The sequence below is a fragment of the Bombus huntii genome, chromosome 18 (assembly GCF_024542735.1).
Source record: "Bombus huntii isolate Logan2020A chromosome 18, iyBomHunt1.1, whole genome shotgun sequence".
NCBI lineage: Eukaryota > Metazoa > Arthropoda > Insecta > Hymenoptera > Apidae > Bombus > Bombus huntii.
In genome coordinates, this window is record NC_066255.1 from 2692574 (window position 1) to 2709661 (window position 17088).

The window sequence follows — 17088 nt, forward strand, 5'->3', positions numbered from 1 at the left end:
AAATTTTTCGAGATTACGGACACACATCTTGGAACAATTCTTTCTGAAAATATAATTTTTCAATGTTTTTGTATCCACTTAGGTATAAAATTCTTATCGAAGGTATAAATCCATAAAATATTTTTTTTTCCCCGGTTGCGATGGAAAGGGGCCCGGGAACCAGTGTGGGCGATACCCCCCCCCCCCCGTCTACGCCCCCCCCCGCCTACCCCCTAACCCCCCGCGCCTAATACCGCCGCTTGATGGAGCGGTGTGTGGCCATTGTCACACCGCGCCTCGTCGCCGGAGCCGCCGTGCCAGGCAGCCCGGTAAAAGGAAGTTTTACTTATGAAATAATTAACGTCTACCCTTACTTAAAAGTCGGTATGGCTACTAAGATAAAATCAAAAGCGTGTAGTTGCTTAACTGTAAACTGTATTTATCACTATCTCCGTTATTTTCACCTATTTATGACGTAAGCGTGCATTGTACCGTACCGTGTAATTATCGCAAGCATTCAATCATCAACTACCTATTTAATAAAAGTCGTGACCGAATTCTGTGGCGAGTTTCTATGCACTATCTTACATTTAAACTAGAAACATTCAATCCTTTCAATCTGGATCTCTGTAAGCAAATTAGAAACACCTGACCTGTCGGTCAACCTAATATATTACTAGAATTTTGACAAGTTAAAAAGGTTATATAATAGTAACTGTTTTCGAAATTAATGCTTACATATTTATTTAATTATAATTTATAATTAATTACATATTTACAAATTTTTCTACCTGTTTATGTAAATTTATGTATATGTTTATGTACATTAAATTCAGAAATTTACTAAATTTACAAGAACCGAAAGTCGTTACAAATTTTTATACACATTTACGTAATTCACATATCTATTAAGTCTTGAAGATCCAACAGGCTGCTCCGAATCGCTTCCTGCAATGTTGAATTCTCTGCTTCAGAATTTGGTACATCACACGCGTTAGCGTGTTTATGGTCGTTCACGTCTTGCGTTGCCGTCGGTTGCTCTTGAACGTTGTTATCCAAATTGTGATGATTCTCATACGTGTTCTCCTCTGAATCTATATGCGAACTTCGTTGTGTATAATCTGCATTTTCTGCCTCTGGATATGGCATTTGGCTTTCGTATTGTGGTTGTGCATTGTACATTGTATGATTGTATGTTGGATGTAAATATGGATTCGTAAAGTGATGTTGTGTTGACGGTCCTGGATCAACGTAGTAAGCCGCATTCTCAGGAGTGTGCATCTGTTGGTTGCCATACTGGGGACAATTGAACATGCCTGTTTCTGTTTGTGGTTGCGTTTGTGTTTGCGGTTGCGTTTGTGTTTGCGGTTGCGTTTGTGTTTGTGGTTGCGTTTGTGTTTGCGGTTGCGTTTGTGTTTGTGGTTGTGGTTGTGGTTGTGGTTGTGTACTGATTGCGGCGTTACCCAGGTACGTGTGCGCCATATTATTCATCGCTATGTTTTCGACATTCCAATTGGCGCTCGATGCGACGTCAGTATTTTCATACGAAGTGGATGCTTTCAGATTTGCAGCATTAACTTTTTCGGAGGTCAAAATCTGGTCCTTCTTATATTTCATCCTCCGATTTTGGAACCAGATTTTGATTTGTCTCTCCGTCAAAGAAAGTGCTGCAGCCAATTCAATACGTCGTGGGCGACACAGGTAACGAGTACGGTTAAATTCTTTCTCCAGCTCAACTAATTGCGCACTGGTGTATGCTGTTCGGGTGCGCTTAGATTTTTTTTCCGCTCCTGAAATTAAAAATGTATCTTTTATTTAATGAATATGTCCGAGAAGATGTATTAAAAATTATAGTTAAGAAAATTAGAGTTTTCGGAATTTATAAGAATAGAAATTCATAGTAATGTAATATCGTGGAAAATAAAGATATCAATTTTCCCGATTACTTGCAATTTATTAATATTGAATTGAATATACAGGTGTTAATTGGACAGAAAACGATGTTTGTTTAACTGAAACTAAATCCGATACTCGTATCTATCTCAAATAACTTTACAGTTATTTGGCAACTCTCGTCACAACGAATCTAACACACTCTCTCTATCTCTCTCTCTCTCTCTCTCTAGCAACTCGATCAATTCTCTCGACTCTACTCTTCGATGTCTCCGAAGCATCCTGTTTTGCGACCAAGTTTTCAGAACAGAAAAAAAATAAAAAAAATACATAAAAAAGCTCCCCAGCGGTTTAAACCCAAAAATTGTATTATACAACGAAAAATGTAAAGCGCCGACACATAATACAGCATGGCTACGTCGTACCGCCGCGTATCGGTACCTTTGCCTAACATACCATTACAAAAATTCACCGTTTATTGTGAATATGTACCTAAAACTGTATTCTTGGACTCAATAATCTTTAAATCTCAACTCTTCGATGTCTCGATCAACTCTGACTCTCGCAACGCACATACTTTTCGACTCGCATACTCTAACCTCTCGGTCATCCCCCCTTGAAACACGAAACCGACCTCTAACGTTGTCTATTGTTTTTCTCACATCACTGTAAGAACTAGGTGATTTTAGTCACATAGGTGTTCTTAAATGTAAACGAACCACAGAAAGACGACGTACACGGTTTTTTCTAATTTCAACCGACCTCTAGTTCAAACTACTTTACGATATTACAGTAAAATTGTTCAGATTTAGAAGATTTTATATTTCTAATTGCTATATGATAAAAATATAATTTCCGCCTAGAAATAGCTTAGAATTTATAAAAATAAGTTTACTATTTCTTTCAGAAGAAATTTTTCTTTCAAATCGACTATTCTTTTTAAGAATTATACCTACACATTCAACATGTGTTACGACGGTTCGCGGAGAAACGCAATCGCGAGGAAACGCGTCAACGAGAGGCTATGATTCTGATAGTCGACGCCGCGAATCAGTCGTTCCCCCATTTCGATTAGGATAACAGAGGTAGTTCAAATGATCGTAACACTGAATTAACAGGGTTAATATACGCTTCTACTTTTAATAATTTTAAAATTATAATTAACACGTTGCAAATGATTTAACCATGATATAACTAGTTTATTTTATAATTCCACTCGACTTTATCATATTTCTCGACGTATTCGTTTGACTAAGCAACCTAGATTTTATTTCCCTGAAACTTTCGACGCACTCGGTTTGAATCCTCAAATCATACTGACTGCCCTTCGATTTTATGTTTTGTTTCTCTAGGAGACGATCCCCACCAAGCTCGAGTCTCGCAACAGTTCGCGCCTATGATCACGTACGCCACTTTTTTTGCGTAGGTAAACTAACGGAACGAAGGCGAATCGATGTTTTCTAAAACTCGCTGCTTGACGACAACTATGTGTTTATCGCTGTTTTGTGTATATCTCGCCAGGCATGTAAGACGATCTGTCTACAACAGTATAGTACCAAGGGAGAAGGTTAGAAACACGGCCGGTTAGTAAGCCTCGGGACATAACACATGCAATATACATTTGCGATTATAACACGGTGGAAATATAATTTTTAAGTGAAAGTTTTATAATTTATAATTATCTTTTTAGCAAAGAACTTGTGGTTTTTACGAATTGTTCACATAAGACTCTTTGAATTGTGTAATTTCGACAGGATAGAAATATAATTTCCATATAGAAACAGGAATCGTCTGGAGAATGCGAATGGAGAAGGTGTCAAGGGTCGCTCAGTGGGAAACTCGTCAGCTCACGAGGTGGCTATGTTCCCGCTGTGCGACTCAAAGGCTCAACACTGAAGCCGTGTTATTGGATTAAATGGTCCTGGCGTGAATTTACAAGCAAATACGATTCGTCAATGACACAGATGAAACAAAGAGAACCGCCTAGTCGTCGAGGTCGCGAGGCTCGCACGCGACAATTTGTCGATCGATGATTGATAAACGACGTTGTTTGACGCAACCTGACTCTGCCGGGGGAGCCGTGAAAAACAGAAATAATCGACGAAAAATGCGCCATGAAATTGAAACTATTCCAAAAATTATCGTCTTCCGTTTAATTCATAGTTATTATAGATATAGTATACTTATGATTTTCTCTTTCATTCTTTCTCTATATTACTGAAAATTCCCAACGCGAGAATTGATTGTAATTTTAATAAATAATAATTAAATTAAATAATTATTCCAAAAATTATCGTCTTCCGTTTAATTCATAGTTATTATAGATATAGTATACTTATGATTTTCTCTTTCATTCTTTCTCTATATTACTGAAAATTCCCAACGCGAGAATTGATTGTAATTTTAATAGACAATAATTAAAAAAAAAAATTCTTTCTCTTTTTTTTCTTTTTACTGTTCGAATTCTTGGTTGTTTCTCACGATTGAATTGAAGTTTGTTCGAAAATTATGTGGACCCGGGTAACGCTTTCTGTGCCTGTAGAAGAGTCGAACGCTCTATCGGAGACTTCAACGAAAGAAAAGAAATAGAGTTTCTCATTTTCCTGTGTAACACTAAACTGATCGAAAACGATGGATAGAAATTTGTATAGAATCAAACGCGTGTGCACGTTTCAATATTTTATCTTCGACTATCGATACGTCAACAGCCTATTGCGACATGCGATGCGAACTGCGCGTTCTTTAGGTATTTCTGGGCATATCGTTGCCCCGAGGGGAAGAGACATTCGAGTAACATTCGAGGAAACGTTATCATTGGAACTGGACGCCGAATTTTCACATTCTGATCGAACTAGTGACGAAAATGATAAGCACGTTATCTGTCTATCGACCTCGTTGATAAGCTAATTTCGTGAAAATTCTTTAAACTTGGAAACAATAAGGAAATATTCGAAAAAACAGTCATCCTCCGATTTAAATACGACTGGACAAATTTTCTTAAGGAGAGAAGAGATTTGTGAAATAAAAATTTGTCGAAATGAAGAATTTCCAATGAAGCAGAAAACTATGATATCGAGATAATTAAGGTGTATTTTCGCAACCAATAAACGTGTCACCACTGACCCAAGGATAGCAGTCCATCATCTGGTGACTCTGTTTTATGTAAACCTATGTAGAGCATCGACGAGCAAGCGGGACGAGAGCGCCGTTTTATAATCCCTCGAGACTAAAGTCTCCTAAATGGGCAGCTCGTTAATCAAACTTGATTCAATAATGTCTACAGGAACGTCTATTTGCTGTAGAATCTGTGACGGCGACGGACATTCTTGTTTAACGTTGCTGTGTAATTTTACCTATCAAATAAAAACGTTCGCGTGTTTTCTTTCACTTTGTAATCGGCTAATTTTAAACCTGCGCTAATTTTACCTACTTTTAATCAACGAATAAAGAAAGTGTACTATTTTAAATGATTCTTTGAATGAGCACTAGTAGATATATAAATATTTAAAGCGGACAAGATTTTTAAAATAAAAGTGGACAATTTTTAATAAACCTCATATATGTGGATATTGTAATATTTTATCTACTTTCAATCTAGAAATAAAGAAAGTGTACTATTTTAAATGATTCTTTGAATGAGCACTAGTAGATATATAAATATTTAAAGCGGACAAGATTTTTAAAATAAAAGTGGACAATTTTTAATAAACCTCATATATGTGGATATTATAATATTTTACCTACTTTCAATCTACAAATAAAGAAAGTGTACTATTTTAAATGATTCTTTGAATGAGCACTAGTAGATATATAAATATTTAAAGCGAACAAGATTTTTAAAATAAAAGTAAACAATTTTTAATAAACCTCATATATGTGGATATTATAATATTTTACCTACTTTCAATCTACAAATAAAGAAAGTGTACTATTTTAAATGATTCTTTGAATGAGCACTAGTAGATATATAAATATTTAAAGCGGACAAGATTTTTAAAATAAAAGTGGGCAATTTTTAATAAACCTGATATATGTGGATATTATAATATTTTAAGAAACGTAAGATCTAAAAATCTAAATATTATATATTATATACGAGATGGATAAGCGTTTAATCAAATTTTCTATCAGATAAAAATTCTCCAAATATTTTTAACAATTCAGTATAAGAAGTAAAAATAATTCTTTTAAATCAGAAAAATTTCAAGGATCAACTAAACGTCACTCAACCATTCGAAGGAAACTAAATTCCATAAAAATAAATAAATATCAAGATAAATACCTTGTACCGATGATGAAGACGTTCCTGCTACATTAGCAATCTGCTCCTGTTGCGTTGTTGCCTCTGTCTGCTGCGTTGTTGGCTGCATCTCATACATTGTTGCCTGTGCCTGATGCGTTGTTGGCTGCATCTCATACATTGTTGCCTGTGCCTGATGCGTTGTTGGCTGCATCTCATACATTGTTGCCTCTGTCTGCTGCGTTGTTGGTTGCATCTGATGCATTGTTGCCTCTGTCTGCTGCGTTGTTGGCTGCATCTGGTGCATTATTGCCTGTTCCTGCTGCGTTGTTGGCTGCATCTGATGCATTATTGCCTGTTCCTGCTGCGTTGTTGGCTGCACCTGATGCATTGCTGCCTGTGCCTGCTGCGTTGTTGGCTGCACCTGATGCATTGCTGCCTGTATCTGCTGCTTTGTTGGCTGCATCTGATGCATTGTTTCGTGTATCTGCTGCCTTGCTGGCTGCATCTGATGTATTGTTGCCTGTGTCTGCTGCGTTGTTGGCTGCATCTGATACATTATTGCCTGTGTCTGCTGCACTGTTGGCTGCATCTGATGCATTATTGCTTGTAACTGCTGCCTTGTTGGCTGCATCTGCTGCATTGTTGCTTGCATCTGTTGCATTGTTGCTTGTATCTGCTGCCTTGTTGGCTGCATCTGCTGCATTGTTGCTTGTCTCTGCTGCATTGTTGCTTGTCTCTGCTGCATTGTTGCTTGTCTCTGCTGCCTTGTTGGGTGTATCTGCTGCGTTCTTGGGTGTATCTGCTGCGTTGTTGGCCATATCTGCTGCATTGTTGGCCGTATCTGCTGCATTCTTGCCTGTGTCTGCTGCAAGTATTCCCTCTGTTCTTGATTCATCCACGTCGTATTGCTGGGCCTCATCTGGGCTGGGTTCATCATCCGCAAGATTCGCTCGTTGTAGTCTGTAGTCAAAACGTTCTGGTATATATACCTAGCGTTGATATCGTTAGTGCAGTTGGATATGGACGAATTGGGCGAAGATTCGATGCTCGTCGATGACGGAGGTGAGTTGTTGGTGGTCATGTTATTCCGAGATGTATAATTGTTCATCTTCCTAGCTTTGCTGATGTCTTCACAATGACAACTATTTTTCCACTTAGTTCACTTGAAATATTCACCTGACTAGTTATGCACCGACTAGTTACACGTTTCAGAGGCTACTGAGTATAGACGTAGCATTCCTTGCCAATTTATAGATTTTATGGCTGTCCCCGGCCCAACCTAATCCTTTTGGGTCCGACCAATTAGAAACATCGATTTCCTAAGACAGTAAAATCCTTTTCTCCCTCTGGAGGGGTGGGGGTGTCGTCGATGACTCAATCTACTGCAATCGGGGCCTGAGGGGGCAAGATGGCCATCGCTTAGGGTTTCCCAGACTAGAGCTTGCGCGAAACTTTCCAGTAATCTTCCTGTTACTGCGTGTTTTCGGATAGTAGTCCATAAACTTGCACGCTCTTGGCACAATTTTAATTGCTTTTCATCTTGCACTGAATCTTGAATTTCTTTTTTGTATCTCGTATCATTTCTCGTCCATTCGATTCAATTGTTTTCTTTTTTCAATAAATATTGTGTTCTTCGAAAACTATTTTTATAAATAAATTCTGTAGAAAAATTTGACGTTGTTTTCGTATTTACTTCATTTTCCAGGACTTCGTGTGATTTTCCAAATAATGTTTCTCTCATCTCACAACAATTTTAAACGATTTTTCTATCAACTTTTCCAATCCAGTCTCCAAGATTAGACAAATCACGAGCCGAATAATGCGAAATTTTGAACAAGATTGTACCCCGGGTATTGTGTTGTACGTAAACATTGATCAGGCTGTAAAACCGATTCATGAATACAATTCAATGAAGGGATTTTTTGTATATAGTTACGTTCAAATATTCTGTAATTCACGTTCATAAAAATGTCAAATAATATGACTTGAATATTGCACGTTACTACATTTAAATAAAATTTAAATATCGCGCGGCTTTATGAAAATTTAAAATGATTTTGTTTAAATTTTCGATACAGAATATACAATGTGTAATTTTTGCATCCATAATAATCTACCGATTCAAATATCTACATTTATTATTTTCCTATGGAAATCACATTTTTCCAATTTCTCTATTATCTTACATTTTCTCAATTAAAAGTCACCTCGTCGGAAAACAAATTTTATACATTTACATCGAGCGTTCAACCGATTGTCACATGCGTCAAATAATTAGGAATTCTGATTTATTTCTATTTCATGAAAACTGGGAATAAATCGTAGCAGAAACAATGCGGAATTGCTTCACGGCCCAATTTCCCATACACCAAAGAGAGAAATTGATGATCAGCGTCATTCCTCGGCCATTCCCCTTGCCCGCTAACATACAACATTCCCGTTTCTTTACAACTGTACCCCCTCCCCCTTCCCCCTTCCCCCTTCCCCCTCCCCCCTCTTCTATTTTCTTCCTTCTTCCTGGGTTTCCCTTCTAACGGTATCGGCCATTCTTCTACTGCTGTCTGCAGGCTTTCGTCAGGCGTTTTCCAACTTACGCACCCTCTCTTTCTATACCACCCCCTTGGCCACTGCCACCACCCATTCTTCCATCTCACCGACGGACGAACGCTCTCTTTCTCCATGTTGAACCGTTCTACGGACAAAAATCGTAGCTTGAAGGAAAAAGAATATCGTGTTCTGTTCATAGGGGGTTGGAAGGGTGGACTCAACGGAAAAACCACAGTTTGCCACTGTTTCTTTCATTGATTCCATTCTCAGAGTCTAGACCGACTTTTTCTATAGAAAAATCTATAGTCCTGTATTTTTCTTTTTTTTTTTTTTTTTTATAATGAATACACTGCAAATTTTTATGCATTCATGGAATGTTTTCAGGTTTGGGACAAATTACAGAGAATGCACATAATATGTAAACGTACATATACATATTTATGCAAGAATATATATTTTATATTATAACGTATTATAAATTATGTATATGGTATGTTATATATTATGCAATATACAGGGTGGTTGGTAACTGGCGGTACAAGCGGAAAGGGGGTGATTCTAGGCGAAAAAAGAAGTCGAAAATATAGAATACAAATTTTTCGTTCGAGGCTTCGTTTTCGAGAAAATCGACTTTGAATTTTCGGTCGGTACGCCTGCACTTTATCGCGTCTCGTTAGAACGGATCTCACTGTAGAGACCAATATTTAGTTATATTTGGACAAATATGTAATTTCTTTAGCATTGCTCGGTGTAATAGTGAAAAGAGCTATCTAAATATTCCAGACCTTTTCCTTAGATTTTTTCTAATCAGATTCGTCAGGTTTGTTTTCTCAGGATCTATTGTTCTAAGGAATATTTCCTATTTAGTTTTTAAATTGCTTGTGCAGCGATCCGGAACGTTGAACATAGGTAAGATAAGTATAATGAAAGGAATAGGTTAAATCCCTAGAAACATAAAAACCTACTGCCCCATAAATAACCACTTATTTTGCTAATTTTGACAGTTCGTAAAATTACGCTATAGATCGAGAAATTAATTACGATTAATTCGAGATTTGTCGATGCATCCCATCAACAAATTAATTGCACTTCTTTTTCCACCGATTTCCAGTCCTTTTCTGACGATGAAATGAAAATTATTTCGATAACTCGAAGATAAAGAATTTTCGAAACAATTGAAGTTTCTCGGAAGGTTAAATATCTGGATGTATATGGTCGAGAACGTTATTGTAATATTAGTTTCTAAACATTCATTTCATCACCTGCGAATGCGAATGCGAATTGTTTGTTGAAATAAACGAAGCCTTCTTATGATATGTCGCTATGAACTGTTACAAAGGCATCACGATGGTCACCCGAGACCATTAATAAGATAAATGGTCCATTAGGGAGAAATATTGTCTTACATCATCAATTTATTATTATTTTGCCCTCTGATTTCAAAATGTTCAATTATTTCTATTGCTACTGAAGATTTTGAGAAGTTACTAACGCTACATACTACGTCATTGCAAAGTTATATTCAATTCGTCTTGGTGTCGTTTAAAACATCGTACACATAATATAGAAGATTAAGAAAGAAACACCCAACAGATCTCACAAAGGATATAGCCTAACATACAAACATTCATCACACTAAAGAAATAAATTAATTAAATTCGAAGATGGTATCCTATGGGGGGTAGCCATACACATGTTATATTATTATACCACTAAGCTATAATATTTTACCAAATGTCCTACTGGACAAATTTTAAAATGTAAAACATAATATAAGGAATAGATATTTACATGCAAAACTGAATGTATGCCCTTGAAATTATTTTCAAGTTACAAATGTATTAACAAGACAGGCATAGCTAAACCAATGCTTTCGTCATTTTGCATCCGATATCCTCAAATCCCTTTCATAAACCTCCTATCTTTGTAGATAAGTCGCAATACGTAAAACCATATGTAATGGGCACCCAATTTTCACATTTAAGAAAGCTAGCCCTTCGGAGGGAACGTAATCGGAATTTTCACAATGTTGGTTAATGTGAAACAGTAGAATTTTCTATTCAGTTGCATCGACGAATCGGAGGATGGAATAAACGCGACTGGAAAAGTCAAAAGGCTTTTCGTTGAGGACGTTAAAGGCTCGTCGTCGTTGTCGTTCCACGTAAGAGTCACGAAGGACGTAAACGCCTTATCAAGACGACGCTCTAATCCCTCGTTGGATCGCACTTGTCTGCCATGGCAGTCGTCGTAGACCGTCCCGGTAATTTATGGCGTTTTAACTTCCCCTCCGCGGCGCAGATTAGCACGGAAAATCCTTCGTGTCGATCGGTCTGCGATTACGCCAGCCTCGATTTACGGTGAAATGTAGGCTAATATTGGCGCACTTCTGTCCCGTGCGCAGCCTAGCGTCGAGCTTGTGATCCATCGATCGATCGATCGATCGATCGTCGCCTGAAGATTCCTCAGTGTTCGACTTGGATATTTTTTTACTTTCTAAGGTAAACGAAAATGTCGGTTGATTTTAGGCAATTAGTAAATTGCCGAGTTTTATGCAAATTTATGCTTTTCTGAACATAATTCAAAAATTAGCACCAACGTGGAAATTTGCTTTATTCGCGAGATACTATATATTTTATATATTTTTATATTTTTTTATATTTTATATTTATATTTTTATATATTTTATGTTTTTTATATTTTTTTATATTTTATATTTATATTTTTATATATTTTATATATTTTTTATATTTTTTTATATTTTATATTTATATTTTTATATATTTTATATATTTTTTATATTTTTTATATTTTATATTTATATTTTTATATATTTTATATATTTTTGCATATTTCCTACGATCCGTAGATTTTTGCATTTTCAAATTTTTCTTATAGATACAAAGGTAGCTGCTGCTTAATTGCCATAAATCTTGCGAAAATATTATTTTGAAATAGTCTTTCGCAAGTAGTAGTACATTGGACGCAATTAAGGTATTAAAAGTAATGGATTTTTAGAGGTCATATTGGCATGCAGGTAGATAATCCCAAAAAGGTCGGCACACTTGCATCGAAGAAAAATAATACGGTAGCAGGTGAATGACCCGGATACAAATCTGAGATTATTCATTTCTTAATACCAGCTTTCATATTATGTTGAAAAATATTCCTGCAAGGTATTTCTTCTTCGATACTATGCTTATGTTTACGAAATTTAACCTAACTTTAGGAAATATTATGCCTGTTTTGCTAACATATTCATATACCGGGTCTGCATAAAAATCGAATACATTTTGTTAATTTTCATATCGTGTTGAAAAATATTCCTGCAAGGTATTTCTTCTTCGATACTACGTTTATGTCTTCGAAATTTAACCTAACTTTAGGAAATATTATGCTTGTTTTGTTGACGTATTCATATACCGGGTCTGCATAAAAATCGAATACATTTTGTTAATTTTCATATCGCGTTGAAAAATATTCCTGCAAGGTATTTCTTCTTCGATACTACGTTTATGTCTTCGAAATTTAACCTAACTTTAGGAAATATTATGCCTGTTTTGCTAACATATTCATATACCGGGTGTGCATAAAAATCGAATATATTTTGTTAACTTTCATATCGTGTTGAAAAATATTCCTGCAAGGTATTTCTTCTTCGATAGTATGCTTAAAGTTTACGAAATTTGACCTAACTTTAGGAAATATTATGCCTGTTTTGCTAACATATTCATATACCGGGTCTGCATAAAAATCGAATATATTTAGTTAACTTTCATATCGTGTTGAAAAATATTCCTGCAAGCTATTTCTTCGCCGATACTACGTTTATGTCTTCGAAATTTAACCTAACTTTAGGAAATATTATGCCTGTTTTGCTAACATATTCATATACCGGGTCTGCATAAAAATCGAATATATTTTGTTAACTTTCATATCGCGTTGAAAAATATTCTTACAAGCTATTTCTTCCTGGATACTACATTTATGTTTATGAAATTTGACCTAACTTTAGGAAATATTATGCCTGTTTTGCTGACATATTCATATACCGGGTCTGCATAAAAATCGAATATATTTAGTAAACTTTCATGTCGTGTTGAAAAATATTCCTACAAGCTATTTCTTCGTCGATACTACGTTTATGCTTGCGAAATACTTATCGCAAGATACTTAAGCTATCGATGGATGCTCAAAAGATCAAGTGCACCGCTTGTACGTTTCATTTTGCTAGTGCCTAATGAGAAGACGAAGAGTACGTTAAAGTTGATAATTATATGACTGATGCTTATCAAGCTTGGTTTCCATTAGATAATTGTGCACAGGTATTCGTGAAATATGACATGGAAGATGTACCGATACCAACTATTCCAGACAACCTTTACAACCTCAATAACCTTTTACTGATGCTGCACTGATGATGCTAGAAACACGTTTCTTTCCATGGAACGTACGACTGACGTCATATAAGCTTGCATGTGTATAATATTTCATAATTTTGAACAATCAGAAAACGTTATTATCATGAATGAATAGTCTCTCAGTCTCGTATCACTTCTCCCCTGAATTGCGATATAATTTCATTAACAGTAATATAATTCAAATGACTAATGTGTAATTTTGCATATCTGTTAGACAGATTTTCAACGATACATTCACAGGAACTTGATAGATTTTTCGTACGACAGTGACGCAGGTTTACTTTTCTCCTTGCGTTATATATTTTTCATATAATTTTCTTTATTCCAATTGCTTTTATGCAAATGTTAGGAATCAAATTATTAGGTTATTCGAGAAGTTTCTTCCGTCTTATGAGGAAATAATAGACGCACAAGGATTTTTGTTTTATATTATTTTATCACAACTACGTACGATCCATTTTGTTCTTTTGAGATAAACACCGCGACATTTCACAGACTTGTTGTAAAGAACAAGTTTGCGAAAGATGGAAAGGATCTCTAATCTGTTTAAACTATTCTAAATACTATACTAAATACTAATTCGTTGCTAATATACGTCTGTATTTACCTGTCTCACCCCTGGATTTGCACATTGTCGTCATCAGAAATGCCGTTACTTTGAACAGCGATGATTATTCTAACGATTCTTCTCCGCCATTTTGTTCAATTGCCCGATGGGATTTCTTGAAACACACGAAAACTAAAAATGCACTGGTTGTATCGATAGCACGATGTTACTTACTGTTACACTATCGCAATGACGTGGTGTAACGTACTTAAAATACTTTAATATATATTCTTATAAAGACTTGAAAATTCATAACGAAATCTTCTAGAATCTAAATAATATAATTTCCATTAAAAAAAAAAAAAAAAAATACTTTTAGTCTTACTACTCTTCGAATATTAGGTCGTGCAGAAAGTTTCGTTCGTTTTATAAGGAAATAATGGACGCACGATATTTTTCGTTTTATATTATTTCATCGAATTACGTATGATCCATTTTGTTCCTGTTGAGAATTTCGCATCTTAATAGCCGGAATAATGGTATAGGAACACTATATTTATACTTAGAATTTATATTAGAATAGTTATACATTTATTTGATAAACGATTTCAAAGATATTCATTGATACACACTGGCACGCGTCATATCTTCTTCCATACCAGACCGTTAACTGAACAGTTTACATTCCTTTGTCTCTCCGAGATGTCGCGGATATATATACTTCCACACACTGATATTCACATACAAGTATCGCTACTAAGCAGCTAACCTAGCCTAGCACATAAGACTATAAATATCTCAATAGTTCTAATAAAATAAACACGACGTTTGACCGAATAGGTTTCATGTTTGTATAAAGGTACATCGTTGTAAAAAACGTGCTCGTAAAAGAAAAACTCTGTTCGGACAACGTAATACGGAAATACGGATGTCAAATTACAGGAAGAAAAATATTGAAAAATTAGGTGAATTCCATTGCTCTCGATTATCGCTGTAAAAAGTTACTTATTTGGCAATTGAAAAACAATAAAATTCCGAGTAAATACGTCCCTCGATAAATATTAAATCAGCGGCAATTTCGGCCAGAGGGTTGCTCCCAAATGACGGCGAATATTCCCGGCGGTCGGATTTCCAGATCGACGAGTCGTGCCTCTGCTTTTGTATAATGTAATCTAGAAGTTTGACAGGGTCTGACGGTGGATTGCTTTCAGCCGAGGCTAGTCGGGGCGACGAAAATGGGGAAACCGGGATACGAAGAATGCTCGCGTGGTATGAGCCGCCGCGAAATAGGGGTCATCAAAGGATTATCTCTGGTATAGAAAAGTAATTACAACCGAATTACCATCTGTCTCAGTCCAATTCTGCCACTTTCCTCGGATATCTGGTTTTTAAGAACAGGCAAATCTAAAAGAGCTTAATTTCATTGCTATGGACTATGACATTCTAATAATAGTATCACCTGTCACAGTTATATTACATTTATGTTAAATGGTGAATTTTTCATCTAAATTTATATCTGCTATAGTCTTACTTAATATTTGGCCGTTGCAGTCCAACTGGCTATTGTATGATGTCAAGAAGAACATTTAATTTATAGAGATTTATGGAGGGCTATAGACAGGGATTTCACAGAAGTAATGTGAATAGTACAATAAACAGGAGTAAGACTGGGTTTCGTTATGAATGTGTTGCAATCGAGCGTTTATAAATATCTGTAAAAATGAATAAATTTAACAGATCATCTTCATTGGATTCAATTCATTGAATGGATTTATCATTGCTAAAGGTTATGTGCAATAATATATTGTAAATAAACTTTATATTTATATAAAGGTTATATTGTACATAAACTTTATATTTATATAAATGTTATGTACAATATATTATTGTTTATATAATTTATATAAATTTATATAAATAACCTTTATATAAATATAAAGTTTATGTACAATATATTATTGTTTAAAGTTTGCTTTACAACAATTTTTACCAGAATTTCTTCCAAAACTTTTTCTCTTCATATTTTAATACAATTTCATTGCTGAACATCGACGATTGATTACATGCTAGTCAATTACTTGCCATTTAATAACTAATCAGTCGATAACACGTGACAAGTAATTCATTCTTGTATAATGTATTTTACAATACGTTCATAACACACAGCAGCACAGAAATTCCAGGAATCGTCCTAACAGCAGAGCAAAAGAATTCTGTTCACGGTAAGCCACAAAGCACCTCGTGGAAAGATGCGCCTGGTCAGAGCAACCACTCAGCCCCTTTCTGTGCGGCTCGTCGTGTAACATATGCTTTTATCTAAATTAAACAGTGTCGGCGCGATTTTCATTTCCTGGCCTGAAGCTGCTGATGTTATCCGCAGGATAGCGCGTCGCGAGAGCGTTGCTAAGGGTTGGGAAAGCTCAGCCCTGCCAGTGCTCGACCAACCCTCGTGTCTCTCTCTTTCTCTCTTCGCCACCCTCTTCATCCTTCTTCCTGTTCTCCTTCGCTGTGCCGCGGCTTCGTCGCCTTATACACCCGTTTCTCTATACCTATGCACGCGCTCCTTCTCTGCTATCTGGTCGTATTCTAACGCCAAACTCTTCATCCCCCTCTTCCTGTTCCACCCTCTCGTTCTATCGCCTGGACAAGTTACACGGTGCTTCGTTGCTCCCTAGAATATGCCCGGGATATTTCGTGCACTGGAATTATGCTCGTGATTGAGATTGTAATTCGGGGAACTAAGAATAGAAATGGAGATTAGTATGGCGAGTGGTTGAATGGATGGTTCGAATAGCGAGATAGTTTTATTGCCTTGGCAACTAAGTGATTGCGGGCTTTGTCATTAGATGGTATTGAAAAATCCGCAATCACGTAGTTGCCAAGCTAATAAATATTTAAATAAGGTAATTGCACCTCTTGGTACTCCATTTGAAAATATTTTGTTAGGGGGAAATTAAAGTGTTGCATTTGAGTGAGACAAGTTTGAGAAGTGTAAAAGGATGAAGGATAAGCAAGAGATGCACTTATGAAACATTTAAAGATGCAGGGATGCAAAGACTGCATATAATATGCCAAAATATATACAATATGCAAAGTATAGTACTCGTTAGAGGATGAATAAATAGCAAAGAAATTTATCCAAGCCATCTCTTCTATTAATTTCTTCTATTTATTAACTTGGCAACTAAGTGATTGCGGATTTTGTTAATTGATGGTATTGAAAAATTCGCAATCAAGTAGTTGCCAAGCTAATAAATATTTAAATAAGGTAATTGCACCTCTTGGTACTCCATTTGAAAATACTTTGTTAGGGGGCAATTAAAGTGTTGCATTTGAGTGAGACAAGCTTCAGAAGTGTAAAAGGATGAAGAATAAGGAAGAGATGCACTTATGGAACATTTAAAGATACATATAATATGCCAAAATATATAAAATATGCAAAGTATAGTACTTGGAGGATG

The 17088-nt window shown here is 35.9% G+C and overlaps 1 protein-coding gene and 1 long non-coding RNA gene across 2 annotated transcripts; both read right to left on the bottom strand.

Moving 5' to 3' along the window:
• Positions 1 to 717: 717 nt before the first annotated feature.
• LOC126875310 (homeobox protein Hox-A3-like) lies at positions 718 to 8605 on the bottom strand. Its single transcript, XM_050638159.1, has 2 exons — positions 6155 to 8605; positions 718 to 1769 (listed from the first exon to the last, which is right to left on the bottom strand). The coding sequence occupies exons 1-2, from the start codon at positions 7221 to 7223 to the stop codon at positions 877 to 879; spliced, it is 1962 nt and encodes a 653-aa protein (XP_050494116.1). The 5' UTR covers positions 7224 to 8605; the 3' UTR covers positions 718 to 876.
• A 2-nt stretch (positions 8606 to 8607) lies between these two features.
• Positions 8608 to 14308, bottom strand: LOC126875378 (uncharacterized). The gene is made up of 3 exons (XR_007693391.1): positions 14260 to 14308; positions 13688 to 13802; positions 8608 to 8807 (listed from the first exon to the last, which is right to left on the bottom strand). It is a non-coding gene; the product is annotated as an uncharacterized LOC126875378 (long non-coding RNA).
• Between the last annotated feature and the right edge of the window lie 2780 nt (positions 14309 to 17088).